Source organism: Nelumbo lutea, chromosome 2 (genome assembly GCF_056320005.1).
Source record: "Nelumbo lutea isolate HS-2025 chromosome 2, American lotus-T2T, whole genome shotgun sequence".
Lineage (NCBI taxonomy): Eukaryota > Viridiplantae > Streptophyta > Magnoliopsida > Proteales > Nelumbonaceae > Nelumbo > Nelumbo lutea.
Genome location: NC_142685.1, coordinates 56261714 through 56277799, shown reverse-complemented (window position 1 = coordinate 56277799; position 16086 = coordinate 56261714). Strand labels below are relative to the sequence as shown.

The 16086-nt window shown below is 35.9% G+C and overlaps 1 protein-coding gene across 1 annotated transcript; it reads left to right on the top strand.

Moving 5' to 3' along the window:
• Positions 1–12635: 12635 nt before the first annotated feature.
• LOC148870864 (alpha carbonic anhydrase 7-like) lies at positions 12636–15596 on the top strand. The gene is made up of 7 exons (XM_088972901.1): positions 12636–13150; positions 13256–13473; positions 14333–14439; positions 14548–14662; positions 14769–14933; positions 15057–15110; positions 15290–15596. The coding sequence occupies exons 1-7, from the start codon at positions 13057–13059 to the stop codon at positions 15383–15385; spliced, it is 849 nt and encodes a 282-aa protein (XP_088829027.1). The 5' UTR covers positions 12636–13056; the 3' UTR covers positions 15386–15596.
• The last annotated feature ends 490 nt before the right edge of the window (positions 15597–16086 follow it).

The window sequence follows — 16086 nt, the reverse complement described above, 5'->3', positions numbered from 1 at the left end:
ATTGTAAATGGAAAGCTCAATCTCAAGCTCCATTGGCAATACTTGGTAATGGAGTAATCTTGGCTTTTCGAATCTCCAAAATCAGCATACTTAGCTCAGGTTCAATCAATGCCTGCTAAGAATCTCCTTGGAGCTGAGCCACAGAGAGAGAGAGAGGAGGTGAATCATGGCTAGATTTAGAGGAGGCTTGCCAATTAATAATTAGCTGTGATGTAATGATTTTCTCAGTGGTTGTACGGCTACAATTCCAGCGGGCAAAGCCGCCAATAGTCGAAGGAGGAATTGCAGTTTTTGTTGAAGCGATGGAAGATGGGTCAGTGAAAGGGAAAGAGTTCGCAATACCGACGCTTCTTCAACTATGCGCGGGCAGTGTACGGAACAAAATGTTAGAGACATAAAACCTCTGGTTTACGTTTTGAAAACCAGTATAGAAATGTCAAAGCAAAACGCAGCATGTACTCTACTCAGCCTCTCATTAATCAAAGACAACAAGGTTTCAATTGATGCTTGCGGAGCGATCCTGCCATTGGTTTCTTTGCTCCTGAATGGATCAAATCACAAACGATAGCTATTGCAGTTACCTTTGCAACACTGGCAAAAGAACAAGGGGCAGGGGATAGATGAGAATGATAAGAATGATGGTGGAGGAAATAGGGGTCGAAAAACAGACGAGATGTACGCCGGAGGTGGGTGAGAACGTTGAGAAAGTACTACCGCCGCTGTGACTTCTCTGTTGTCATTGAGAAAATGATGAACGATAGCTAGACGAAGGGAGAAAGAAGAATGTAAAGGAAGAGGGTGAGAAAGAGTGATAGATAGAATGGGAGGAATGAAAGAGATTTGTAGGGAAGGGGAGGGGAGATGGAGGTAGAGACGAGAAAGAGATCGCTGGGTTTGAAAGGTTAGGGTTTTGATGAACCAGCATTTATTTTCTCTTATTTTCCTGTTTTATTTTGAAAATTTGAAGAAGAATAAAAGGCAAATTAGTCTTTTTTTGTATAAAGGTAGCCTTGGTCAATGTATTAGCTAAACCATAAAGGTAGCCTCTTGGTGTTTATTGAGAAAACGCTGTCGCGTCAATGCCACATAGGAATTGATGTTTATTGCAAATAAAATAAAAGGAAATAACTGTTTGGTTTCACTGTTTTATCAAATAAATGATAAAAAACTAAAAGGCTTTGATTTTTGTGCATAGGGCATTTGGGGAAATGTAGAATTCTTGTTTTTCCCAACACCCCATCATTTCTTGAAACAAATGCTGATGTGACATACTTTAATGTGTATTATTCTGAGATGGAGAAAAAAACATTTAAAGTGAAACTCAACCAAACAACAAAAACAAGAAACATTTAAAATAAAAAACATTTAAAGTGAAAAAGTATAAATAAACATTTAAAATGAAAAAATACAAATAAATGACCTATCCATAAAGGCCCACAGAATCAAACACATCATCTAATTTAAAGTGAGGCTACAGCAAATACATGGAAGTTTTTGATTTCAACACTGCTAAAACTACATTATAGTAAAAGTGGTTTGCACTTGAAGATGTTGGGTTCTCTTTGGCATTGATGCGTTTGAAGAGTGTTTCTTTTAACCAACTTGCACATCAAAAAATATATAAACACTATTTAATTGCATTTGACAAGCCAATTTTAGAAAAAAAAATTGCTACAATAATTATGACTTTATGAGGATGTTTGGTATCAATGGTGTTCATTTAGTAGGTATTTGGCATCGGTGCTGAGAATATTGCACCGTTTTTTGAGAAAAACGGTGTTGGGCTTGTGGAATTGTAAGCATCATCTTTTCATAGGTGTTTGGTATCAGAAAACAATGCTTGGCATGTTTGGTATTAGAAAACGGTGGTTATTTTTTATTTGGAATAGATGTTGTTACATAGGCATTTTTTGAGAAAATATCACTAGTTTTGTTTGGTACCAGTCAAGATTCAACATATCGATACGTATCAGCCCATACCGGTAGCTTTCCGATACACCCCCATAGGGGTTGTATTGGGTCAAACCATGATTCAGAGGGTAGTTAGGGCTTAAACCGACCCCTCTAAACCGGTTTTGAAAAATAAATAAATACGACATAAAAAAAAGTACTAATACACCCTACGCCGATACTTTGAACCTTGGTACTAGGGCTGCAAGTCAAGCCAGGTTAGGTCGGGTTGAGGCCAACCCTATGTTCTAAACCCCCAATCCTAACCCTAACCCAACTCGACCTACCCAACCCTAACCCTAACTAATTCCTTCAACCCTAACCCAACCCGATGTCAACTTCAGGTTGGGTTGGGCCCAACCCAACCTTCTTCCCATCCCGTAAAATCTAGTTTTTTGTTTTTTTTTAATTTTTGAAAGAGAATACTTTAATAATTTAACTCCTATTCTAATTTCTGAGTTCTTTACAGAAAAAAAAAATGTAAAGGATAAAAGAATTACACCAATTCTACAAATAATACAGCCTTGATTTAGAATAAAAATAAAGATGAAGTCAAACTTTTGTTTACTTTTTTGATAAAATAATGTCTTTCCTCTTTTAAACAAACATTTGTTTTAAATTTAAAAAAAAAAAAAGTTAAGAACTCTGCAAACCCAATGAACAATCAAACAATTAAATAGTACACCACACTCGATTTATGTTAATTTGTTAAGTTATCACTAATAGAGTAACAGCTGCACAAATAGTAAAATAACAGGCCCTATTGCCCTATTCTAATCATCCTAGAACAAAAAAACTTGACCCAAAAGTTTGAAATAGTGTGTGATTGTGTTAGTGTTGAGTGACGAACATAGGTGAATGTTTAGATTATTAAAAAAACTAAAAAACACCATTTAAGACAAAATATTTAATGGTGTGCCATCAGTCGTGAGTTGTGAGTGACGAACAGGTAAATGGTTTATTCATATCTTTTCATATTAGTAAAAAACTAAAAACACCATTTGATGATTTGATCTCACATGAAAGGAAAGGAAAAAATCAAAACAAAATATTGAGGTTTAACACTTACCAGTTATACAGCAGCAAGCTATCAGCTATGGGTAATGGGCGTCTGGGCGGCAAAAAAAGAGAGAGTAGAACACTTTAGATGGTAGACCATTGTAATGTAGGCTCTGTACTTCTGTAGTCTATAGATGGGCGGCAAACAAACAGGAGAGAGGAGACCAATCGATCACTATAGATGGGCGGCAAAGAAGAAAGATGAGAAGAATAAAATTTTCAAAAAAGACAAAAGGTTATTAGGGTTTTAGTTTTGTTGATTACTTGATTAGGGTGTGATTAACTTAAAGAAAGGCATGAAAGTATGCAGGGGGCTATACAACCATCATGCATCTAAACAAATGAGTGTATGTAATATATATATATATATATATGACATGTAGTAGAGTTGTAGACTAGTAGATTATTAGTCTAGTACTATAGAGGTTGGGTTACCCGAGAGTCAACCCTAACCCAACCCGAATTAAGTTCGGGTTCAAGAATTCCAACCCTAACCCTATCATCAACCCGCCCCAACCCAACCCGACTTTTTTGGGTTGGGTTCGGGCCAACCCGGCCCAAGTTGCAGCCTTACTTGGTGCCAATGCTAGAAGTAACGCTTTCAACATTGATTTATATTATCCAACGTCCAAGATGATGTCACATTAATACCACGCCATTGCATCATTGGCAGCAATTCATCGTTTTCCCAGAAAGCATTGAATTTGGTGTTGCTCCAGACCACACTTCCCAATTTTCAAAGCGTGGTCTAGAACAATGTTTTTTTTTTTTTTTTGGAAAAAAATAGTACCAAACAAAAAGGTATTGTTTGAAGCAACATTTTCTATGATGTGGCATTTACATGATGTCATTTTCTAAAAAAATGGCATCAATGCCAAACATCACCTAATAAATGAGTTTGTCTCGAAAATCAGGACAAAATATGTTTTAAACGTTTTTTTTTTTTTTTTGACAATTCAGCTGTCTCAGCGCCACCAAGTACCACTAGACACCATTAAGCGTCACATGAGCCAAATAGTAAAAAACTGCACATGAAAAATGAAAATAAATCGAGAAAAAAGCATTTATCAGTTAAACCCAGTCAAATGTTTTTTTTGTTAAATGTTATGGCTGCTGAGCTGGCATCATGCTCTAAAAGATACGGTCGATACTAAGCACCATCTATGCCTTGAGTTATATCATAAGGGGAATGTGATGTATGATATGTATGACAATGAAATTTGAAAGAACTTACAGTTTTTTGAGATGTCATACCCTATTCATAATAAAATATTTTAAAAATAAAGGTCAAGGCACTTTAGACTTTGGATCAACATGTCATATGAGGGGTGGTATCCCTAATTCTCTGAAACTAGAGCTACAAGTTGAGTTACCTGATTTATTGAAGAATTTTAATTACATCAGGCCTGGGATAGGGTTAAGTCCCATTGTGGGTATACATTTGCTGAGTTCTTTTATCCACATTGTGACATTTTTTTCTCCAGTTGAACTTGATGGATGTTTCACAGGCCACGAAATCAATTGGTCAAAACCAGACATAAATGCAAGCGAGCGATAGAGTAATTGTAAACCATATGCATTTTATGACTGGTGTGGAGCAAAATTATGATTGGTCCGAAACATAAGAATTAACTTCGGACTCTAGATCTCCTACCCACAACAATTCACCCACTTACTCATAAAACACTACCTGCATAATAACATGTAAAACTGTAAAAAGATAAAATGCTCTTCATGTGAATAGGTGTGGATAGAATTATTGTGGGTAGGAAATCCGGACCCCAATCCGTTCTTTGCTTGGACAGAAACGGAGAGAGAAGATCAGGATCCTCTAGTGGCAGGGACCCAATAAAATCATGGCAACTCAACTCATTCAAAATGAGGAAGAGAAAATCTAGAAGATATGAATGAGAAGAAGCTAAGCATCTCCTTTTTGACCCAAAGACTGGTTGAGTAGTCGATCGCTTGTTATTTTTATTTTGGGTTTGGTGTATATACATTTTCTTTATCTCTCCATCTTTTAATTTCTTCCATCGTTAGTTACGTTGAAGATTAAATTAACCAGGTGGAAACCTAACGTAATTATGAAAACTCCATTTACATTACCATTGATTGAATTACCAGCAACATCTGAATATAAATATATATAGAAGAGTCTAAATTCTTGTCAAACTGCATGCAGTTGATGGATCAAGCTTCTATTCTTCCATCTTTTTTTTTTTCAAATTTCAACCAATTCGTCTCGTCTCCTCACCATACAAGTTCGTGTTGAACAATTTAGGAAAAAAAAATAAAGCATTTTAATAGCGTGTCGACGTTATCGAAAGTTTCTTTTTGGCTATTGGGTTGGTGGTGGAGGAATGCCGGCGATCGAGTGTCTCGCTGTGTCGTCGGATCGTTGGAATGTGGGAAGAATTAGACCATTTCAGATTATTCTGGGATCACCCTCACCCACCATGACCATCTCCCGATCTCCGTTTGCTTTGAATTAATTAGTTCAAAACACCAACAGTCAGTCGAACACCTGCTGCATGCTCAATTTGTGGTGGTCAGTGGTCACTGATGTTCGCCAGCTGCACCTGCACTGCAGCAGATATCCCAACTCAGAAATGATGGAGAGATGAAGCTTCTTAGTTAATTTCATGATCTATTAACTACTCCCGGCCGTTGGACTTGACCGGCAGATCTAGACTCGGTCCTTCCTGTAATATCTAATTAACTATCAGTAATCGGATAGCAGATTAGATAAACTTGATAGCTGTGTTATTGGGGGTGTACGACCAATCATTACCCTCCACGTCAGCCATAGACACTCTTTCCTTCTCTTTCATCCATTGCTGGACGTGTTAGATTAGGTTGGCCCGGCTCCATTAAATTCAATTCAACCTAACTAATCTTAGGGCTTTCAATTCTTTTCCCTAATTCCTTTTAGGGGGAGGTAGGGGGTTTCAATGCCGATAAATTAATAGCTGCTAAGTTTACCCACAGTTTCAAATGTCTCGTACTACCAGCCACGAGGGGTGGCTCGTTGGTAGGAATCCCCTCTCACCGTGCCCATTTTCTTCCCCATGGATTCCCATTTCGGAAATTTTTTATAATGTTAATTATTTTATTTTATTTTTATAATCCTATTAAAAAGATTAAAATATATTCAATCATATTTTTTAAAATATTAAAGGATACATGTGTGTGTACATATATATATATTTAGTGGGAATCCCTAGGGCAGAGATCGAGTCTCTCAGGATCTCCCAATCCTCGCCAATAAGGATAAAAATTTCTTCATCTCCATCCCCATCCCATTCGGAGCAATTTCCATCCCTACTTGTCGGTGTGTTATTTATTAGCTGGTTAAATCAAACCATCATTTGTGGAAAGGGGAGGGTTATTAGTGATGTGTGGCACTAAATGCCAAAAAAAAATCTCTTGTACTTTCACAATTATAGTGTGTAATTAACCACTACTTACAATTTATTTGTTTATTTATTTTTGGCATGCTCTTAGAATGCAAACTCCTTCACAACACTTCACCATACATTGAAAACATCTTCTCATGAATTATAAAGTATGGAGATATTTTGAATGCTGGCCCAGGTAACAATATAGGGTGAGGGGGTGTTATTTAGGTGCTATATGTTTTATGGAGGGTTGACATACTGGCATGCATAATTGGGAGGCAAACCATAATTTGGAAGTGTGGTCGTTTTTCTGAAAAACGGTGTCACGTTAGATCCACGAAGGCGATTCCACAAACACCCACATACATGATTGTTTGGTTCAAGTATTTTTTGAAAAAATGCTGAAAAACGGATATGGATCGTGAATTGGGACCCAACTGTTGCATGAAACATCAAATTTGAGGAGTGCTCGTCATACTGGTTCAAGCATCTCCTTTATTTCAATAATAAAATCTTTGTACTTATTGGTAATATATTTGAAGTCTAGATCTATTCTTCACAGAGTGTTCCTCATAGTATGTTCTAATCACACATCGGGAACATCTCCCATACTTGTATGTTATTATTGGGAGATGCTCCCAATACACAGTGGGATATGGATGTGACATCATTGTGAGGAGCGCTCTGAGGAACAGATCCCATCACATATTGGAATGATCTGCTGCTTTAGTGTCATTTAGAGGGCATTAATTATGTACCGTGGCTACAAATAGTGATATATTCCAGGTTATTGAGCCCCATTGTAGTGTAATGTAAGGTTTTGGAACTCATCACACCTTTGGTTATGCTTAATACTCTGGTGGTATGGTATGTCTCAAAACATTAGGATTCGAAATTAATATAAATATTTTGGGGTATTATCTAAAACTCACCATGACTTCTTTACATTTCTCTTAATCTCATCATGACTTTTCAAAGCATCCACAAAACCCCCAGTCATTGAGTTTTATTGTCTAAAGCTCATCTTCCCTTAAGGTTTCCGTTAGATGACCATTAGTGCCCAGTAGTAAAAGTTGTCCATGTAAGCCTTTAAATATTTTACATGACTACACTACATCTAAAATGGTCAATCAACCTTATTAAATATTTTTATGATAAAATGACCCCTTAAATGGCTGGTCAATGTTATTAAATATGTCATGCTTAGGCCAAGCTTGATGTATTAGGCCCAAGCCCAATTCTAAAATTTGTGGGTATAGTGCGGGCTTGGGTTTAGGTCAGGTAATTTTGTCATAAAAAATATTTAATAAGTTTGATTGGCTATTTAAAGTTAGTTCGGTCATATAAAATACTTAAATTCTTACATGGACAACTTTTATTAATGGTTACTAATGGTCATCTAATGAAAATCTCAACGGAAGATGAATTTTAGACAATAAAAACTCAATGATCGGGCTCTGTGGATGTTTTGAAAAGTCATGATGAATTTAAAAAAAATATATAAAAAAATCATGTTGAATTTTAGATAATATCCCAAATATATTTGTCAAGATATAATGAATCAATGCCAAGGCCAAGAGAAGGGGGACACAGTCTCCCTATATTCTTTCTCAACGTCCCAAACAAAAGTGACCCTTCCAACCAAATAAATAAAAAGACAAAAATGACCTCAATAAAAAATAAATAAACTAAGTCTACTCCTAAACTGGTCAATGCTCATTAAATGTCCCAAACATTACCTTAGTGATGCTGTAATTAGGAATATTCTAGGTGGTAATACATGGGCTTTACATGTTTCAACCAGCGATCCATGTGCCAAATTTCAGCATAGGCTTTTGCCATATAGCTAAAGGAACCTACTTGATCAAATGGTTGAACCGGTGACCAGTTTTTTTTTTTTGGTACTATGAGTCTTGGTTAAATAACAGTAGCAGTGTTAACAGTTCTGCCCAATCAAAGTAGTGTTGTAAAACCAGTGACCAAGTCTTGGTTAAATAACAGTTCTGCCCAATCAACTGGTAAAACTGTGAGTTTGTGACCCTATGAGTATTTTAGTTTTATATTCGGTCCAACTCACAATATTAGGGGTGTCGATGAACCCCATCCGAATTAAAATCAATTTTAACAAATTGAATGAACCAATAAGACATATTGAATTAGACCAGTTCAGACTTGGTATGTGTTTGGCTCTGTTTATGTTTATTGAATAAAGGTTTGTACTTTATTTGCTGTTAAAACCAAGAAATACAATAACTGCAACCATTTATGATAACTAGGCGCCACTTCAACGTAACTGTGAATAAACACCTGACCATTTGTGGAAGCTTCAAAAGATAACTTCTACAAACAGCTGGCTTGCACATAATCCAAAATTCATTTTTTACATTTTCGATGTATGCAGAAGAGCAAGAGAGAGAAAATGCTGAGATGGCCAATGTGACACCATCAATAAACGTTTACTGAATAAACATATACGGAACCAAACACCCTGTTAATTTGGTCCAAAGTATTTATTGGATTGGATTAGACCTGATCTATTTGTAATAGATTTATATTGGACCAATGTCCAGTCCATTGACATAAGATAAGAGTACGAGTGTCAATGGTCCTGATTTGGGTTGGACCCGATCTAAGTTAAAACTAATATGAAAAATTTGGACAGTCTAAACATTGAATTGGACCAATCTAGAATGGTCCAAAGTCTTTATCTATTTGGATTAAACATGATCCATCTATAATAGACTCATACTGGACTGGATTAGATTGGACCAATATCCAATCCATTAACAACCCTACACAACATTGCCTTGGAAGGGCTCTTATGTTTATTCTTGTCGTCATTATCATCATCTAAGCCTTGTGGCCCTTTCTAACATAGAATCAGATGTATAAATCCCGTTTCAGTTTCACCATTCTATTCAGATGTGGGACTCTTATTATCATTCTTTGTTATAAAAGCATCTTTCTAAGGAGCTTTGTACTTAATGACCTAGTAGTTGAGGTCAAGGTTCAAAGTATTGATACGTATTGGCCCATATCGTTCGATACGTATTGTGCCAATTGTTTACCGATACACCCCTCCAAGGGTTATATTGGGTTAGACACTGGTTCAAAGGGTAGTTGAGCCTTAAATTGACCCCTCTAAACCGGTTTCAAAAAAATAAGTATAACTTAAAAAAAGTACCGATACAAGCCGATACATCCTATTGAGTATCAGCCTGTATCGATACTTTGAACCTTGGTTGAAATAGGGAGATCATGGGCTGGAGCAAGCCAGGCATTGGGCTTATGATATTAAATAAAAAATATTAGACATTTATAATATTTTTTTGTTAACTAATATAAATATTATTATATAAAACAAATACTTGCTTTATTTTTTATGCAATTCACAAAAATTAAATTTAATTATATATAATAGCTTATATCTTTACTTTTTACTCGCATATTTACGTAATAAATGTCTTTAAATTAATATATATATATATATATATATTAATTTATTTTGTACTTTATAAAATAAAATATTAGATATAATATATGTCAAGTTTCACGTTATAATAATATTTATATATAATATATAATGGTTAATGAAATAACACATACTCCTATATATAATGGAGACGCGGTTTCAAATCTGTAACGCTGCAGACACGCATCACAGGAAATGATATCCGTACCAAATACCAATTTGACTTGTAAAAGTAAAGAATTCAAACATTATATATGGTTGGTGAATGACCAGTTTTGGCTATTTGTCAAAGTGTTTTATTTACAAGTCCATCGTCGACTCTACGTCATACACGTGCCCATTTATTTTAAATTATTTATTTGCATTTTCTTGCCTACTATTGATTCGAAGCTTCTTCTTCTTTGATAGATAGGCCAAGTTAAAAGTATTGATACGATATGATATGTTTGATATATATGGGGTGCATCTTTGGATGCTCATATACATCTGTTTACGGCCTTACAGGTATTTTTATGAATTCTTTTCTTTTATTAAATAATATATAATTATATTTAAAATTGAATTTTGAAAAAAGAAAAAAAATAAAAAATAAAGGGTGTATCAACACTTTGAACCAAGGTTTTGATATATATCAAGCAGTATCGGCCAATGAGGATTTACATCGATTATCCATGTAAAGTGTCACTTATGATGAGGTTTTACATTGATTATTGATGTAAAAACTACAATAATAAAATCAATGTAATACCACATCAATAAGCACATTTTTCTATGCTCAATGGTTCACACTTTCAAACAGTTTGGCGTGAAACATCATTGATGGACTTTACATCGATGATGTTTTACACCGATTCCAAATGCAGCCTCAAGGATCTATTTTGTTAAAAGCGTGAATCGGAATTGGAATGGTCTATTGTCCATATCTATTTACTAGTTCACACAGGAATCGAATTGGCTGAAATGAATTCTCATTCTCAAGGAAGGGAGAATAATGGCCATTAGAGGTGAGCATTATTCGGTTAAAACCGAACTATCAAACTGAAAATTTCAGTTTCGGTTTTTTCGGTTTTTGGGTAATTCGGTTTTTAGTAATTTTGGTTTTAAGTTTAGAAATTCAGTTAACCCAAAAAACCGAATTAACTAAAATTTAAAAAAATTCAATTTATTTGATAACTGAATAAACTGAATGCTCACCCCTAATGGCCATTGCATCAAACGAGAGAATGTCATTCCACCAAGGGTGAAAATTGGATTCTGATTCGGCCCAATCAAATGGTTGGAATTGGAATGGATCACACAAACCAAAAGGACCCCCAAGTTTCGTCATGAATCAAGCTCTCGTTAGAACAATAACAAAAGTCCTTTTAGTGAATAATCTACCAAGTTGTAAGGTATTCTTTTAGTAGATACGGGTGGCATTTTGAGATAAGTCTTTCAGTTGCTTCAGTCATTATCAAACTGCTCCTAAGGTTTCTCCTCTTTTGGTTGGACAAAAAGGGTGTCTGATATGATATTCCTGAATTGGCTGAATCAAATGACTTCAGTTTTTCAACCATCAAGGGATTTACAACCTCTTTAATAACCTTATTCACATAAAACAAAGAAATAAATTGTTTTTTACTCTTAAAACCTAATTGACCAAAAATACCTCAATTTTCTCCAAATGAAACCATCTAAAATAACAAAATCTTTCTCGCTCTTCTCTTGCAGTGGATCAGGACGTGCCACTCAATTAGTGCATTTAAGTCATTTATATATCTTTTTATTCTATTTCATTTTTATTTCTCTATTTTTCAAGTTTGGATTAGTAGGGTTTAAACCCAGCTTAGTGTTCCATAAAAACCCGTGTGAATCTCCATTCCTTGCCATTCCAATAACTTTCCCTCTTTTCTTTTTCTTGACCGTACTCAAATTGGCCCAACCTATTGTCCTATCTCCCATTATTATTGATTCAATGAATTCTAGCTATCATCTAGTAATTGATATTCAAAAATAAATAAATAAGAAGACTATTATGATGTAGTCAATAGGAAAATGCTAAAACTAGGATCACACATGGAGCCCGGATATTCTATTAAAAAAGGTTAAGTCACATAGCATCCAGTCACACATTGAGAATATTTTTCATATATTTTATGTTAAATTTAAGGAGAGATGTTCCAAATGTACGTGGGTTCTTCATGCAATTAAGTGTGTGCAAAGCTTTTGTTTATAAGGAATCTAATTGCCTACACATCAAGGAAAACAAATAAAGGTTTCTTTTTCTTTTTCACTAATCAAAGAAAGGTCTAATTTATTCTATTATAATTCAACCATCGCAACACCAAGTACCCTACCACAAAGCGACGACATCAAACCAGAAAATACAAGCGAGTTTCCAAGTGAAGCCATTATATGGACCAGATCTAACCAACTTTGAAACATTATTGTGGAAGACAAACTTGGTTAGCTTGCCAAATAGATTTCATAGACGGAGCTCGGTATATGAAAGCTTAATTTGGTTAAATAGTAATGGGAGTGGATCTGAAGCAAAGCTATTTAAGAGTTATTTGAGCTCAGCTTGTAAAAACATTAAATAGCCTTTCATGAGAGGCCGGACCGAGCAGGCTCTATTGGTTTGGGCCCATCTGACGAACACAGGGGCGATTGTAATTTCATTGTGATGACTCTTGGTCTGGAACATGAATAATTCAATGACAAATATAATTTACATATATAGATTATAGTCGTCAGCCAATTGCGTGGTTCCTAATTTCTCTAATTAATTTATGAGGTGGGTGGGATCAAGACTCGCTGTACTGTAGCCCATCTGTGTCGTCTGTATCTAACTATCTACTACTCTTGTTTTTTTTTTTGGCATTTTTTTTATCACGTTCCACGTTTCCTTGATTTTTAGTCTTGGGTTCAGATGTAATGGTTGTTGAATTAATCCACGAAACTTGCAAGAAATTGTCATGGCTTTCAAAACATTCAATTCATAGACCCTTTTCTCCTACTAGGTCGAGATCTCTTTCTCCTGGCAATTAAGTCGCATATATTGTATATAAAAGGAACAATCGGTGGTGTTTTCCTTCCAGTACTCCAGCATTTCCATCATATATAGGTCTAGTTAGATATATACTTGTGAACGACCTAACTGTCACTGTACTTTCTCCGGCGAGTCCTCGTCTGTGATACATGAAGAGTCCAGGCAAACCCATGTCTACTTTTGGCCTTGTGTGTCTACTGCTTCTCATCTTCAATACAGAAGCAGCCACCTTTCATGAAGTTGGTAATAACAAATTAAGTCTCTCTGATGATTTGTTTGTTTTTTCAAGTACGGGAATATATATATGAAGACAGGAAACTAACTCGATCGGTGCTTTTCATGGTGCAGAGGATGAAAGAGAGTTTGATTATTTGGAAGGGAGTGCGAAGGGACCTGATCACTGGGGAGAGCTGCATGAAGAATGGGCGGCCTGTAACAATGGAGACATGCAATCCCCAATCGATCTGTTGAATGAACGGGTGCAACTGGTGCCAGGATTAGGGAGACTCAAGAGAAGCTACAAGCCTTCAAATGCCACCCTCAAGAATAGGGGCCATGATATTGCGGTAAGCACGAGAAATTTCACTAGTTCTATTTGCCTTTCAGGTGGATATTAATCAGTTATATTGTTTCAATTCTGAGGGTTATCTACTTTAATATGTGTAGTGCTCTCTCTCTCTCTCTCTCTCTCTCTCTCTCTCTCTCTCTCTCTCTCCAGTAAGAGACAGCTTCCAGTATCCGATCTTCTGAGTTCTGAGTAAACCTATACCCTTTGTGGGAGCATTTGCTGCATCTAATGTGGGTAGTTGAACTAGTTTCAACTACTGCTACTACTACTACAGAGAAAAATCCTGTGCCTGCGCTCTGGTCTAAAAGTCCAACCAAGGTAACCTCGCATCTTACTCTGGTCTGGTCATAGAGGATGCTATGCTGGACTGTTGGGGTCAAATCCAGGCGGACGGAAGAGACCACTGACGAAGAATCACATGACAGACTAAGCCCCGTTTGCCTGTAGTGTTTTTGTTGGATAAATAAGTGCTTATCTTAATAAGCACTTATGAGTGTTTGGTAAAAAAAACACTTTTTTTCCAAACGGTAATTACTAATTAGTGTGGTATAAGTATTTTGAAAGTACGTTGTGGGTCAAGACAGGCAAGAAATTCAACAACTGCTTTTTCAAAAATTTTGAGATAATTCTAGATGGGCTCTTTTCCTTAAAAAGTGCTTTTTTGAACTTATTTTCTGAACATACACATATAAGTGCTATTTGATGTGATCCTGGCCTAAAATTAGCACTTTTAATTTCCAATAAATGCTTAAAAATAATTTCTCTCAATTCTCAAATTGAGGAAAATTGATTTTATTCCAAATAAAGTTATGCTTTTTGGGGTGAGTCTGACTGTTAGAGATGGGTGGATGATGCAGCTTGAATGGGGAGAGGGTGCTGGATCTATAAACATAAATGGTACAAATTATGTGCTTGAGCAATGCCACTGGCATTCACCTTCTGAGCACACCCTCAATGGCAAGAGGTGATTATTAATTCTATTCTCCACTTACTCTCTAGTCTCTTCCTTTAATTTAATCCTTCTTTTATTATATATATATATATTAAATTCATACATCATCCTCCCTTTCAGGTTTGACCTAGAGCTGCACATGGTTCATGTCTCCCCTGATAACACAACAGCCAACCAGATCGCTGTGTTTGGAATCCTTTACAAGATTGGCCGGCCAGATGTTTTCCTCTCTGAGGTAAAATTAATTAAGCTCCAAATTAACTGAATTTTTAATTTATTACTTAATTACCTCTCTCTCTAAACTGTTTTTTATATATATGGATGAATGAATGGACATGCAGCTGAAGAAGGGAATATGGTCTATAGCTGATAGCAAAAATGAGGTGGGAGTGGGAGTGGTAGACCCAAGACACATAAAGATAGGAAGCAGGAAGTATTATAGATACATGGGCTCTCTTACTGTTCCTCCATGCACCCAAGGTGTCATTTGGACCATCAACACCAAGGTCTGTCTGTCTTCCTCCTTCCTCCTCTCCCAAGTTCCAATATTAATTGTAATCAATTTCATCACCTAATTAATTGTGTGATGATGATTTTCATATATACATAAACCTGATTGGGTGTTTCAGGTGAGAACCGTTTCCAAAGGCCAAGTGAAGGCACTGAGAGACGCAGTTCATGATGTAAGTTCATTGTTTTTCTTTCCTTTTCTTTTCTTTCTTTCCCCTGCAGGTTGAGCACCAACTGTTTGATAATTAATCCTAATTACCTGTTCTGTGCATGGGATCGAGCTCAAGCTCAAGCTTGACCACCTGGGTCAATGACAATATCGATCACAATTGAGGTGCTTTCTTTTTTGCAGTATGCGGAACAGAATGCAAGACCCTTACAACCTCTCAACGATAGAGAAATCCATCTCTATCGGCCCCGGGATTTGACAAGAGATCGACGCAACTGATTGATATACATACAGTTGAATATTGCAGTTTCTATGAATTTGTATGTATTCCATTCTTTGACGTTTACGTGAGTATACAGAGTACACAGCTACCGATTACCCAATATTTGATGTTCAATTTTGAGTTATTAATTAATGTGGTGTTATTTTGTCTCTTTGTATAATAAAACTACAATTCATTCTATATTAATTCTTAGCATGGGTTCGACTATGATATGGAAAATATAAGATATCTGAAAATTTTCTGATCAATCAATTGGAATCATAAATATGGTAGCTAATTAGGTGTTTATCAAAATTCATGGATGGATTTTGATTGGTCAAAACTTTTCCCATACTATATATCTTTCGCATCATAGATTTTCCTCGGTAACATCTACAGATGCATTCTTTCTATACAAATCAGGAAATAATTTCATATATATAAAAGTTTTAGTGACCCATTATTCTTAAGCCTATGCTGTTTGCAGTGTGAATCTGAATCGAATGCAAAATTTGCATCCAATTCGGTTTTCCATCTGTTTCTGTGTGATAAAGATTTGCTTTTGTCTCATTTGCACTCAGGAACTGTGATGCAAAATTTGCACCATTTACCTGAATTCTCTTTCATATAAAATGGAGACTAGATGATTTTGCTTCCTACTTCACTCCCAAACAAATAGCTCTTCTACAACTATGAAATGGGATCTGCTCCTCAGAGA

What these genes read in the sequence shown, in the direction of transcription:
- LOC148870864 (XM_088972901.1), top strand. Translation starts at nt 13,057, where the DNA reads ATGAAGAGTCCAGGCAAACCCATGTCTACTTTTGGCCTTGTGTGTCTA. An exon ending in ATAGGGGCCATGATATTGCG is followed by an intron (nt 13,474 to 14,332) that starts GTAAGCACGAGA and finishes TGGATGATGCAG; the next exon opens with CTTGAATGGGGAGAGGGTGC. An exon ending in CACACCCTCAATGGCAAGAG is followed by an intron (nt 14,440 to 14,547) that starts GTGATTATTAAT and finishes CCTCCCTTTCAG; the next exon opens with GTTTGACCTAGAGCTGCACA.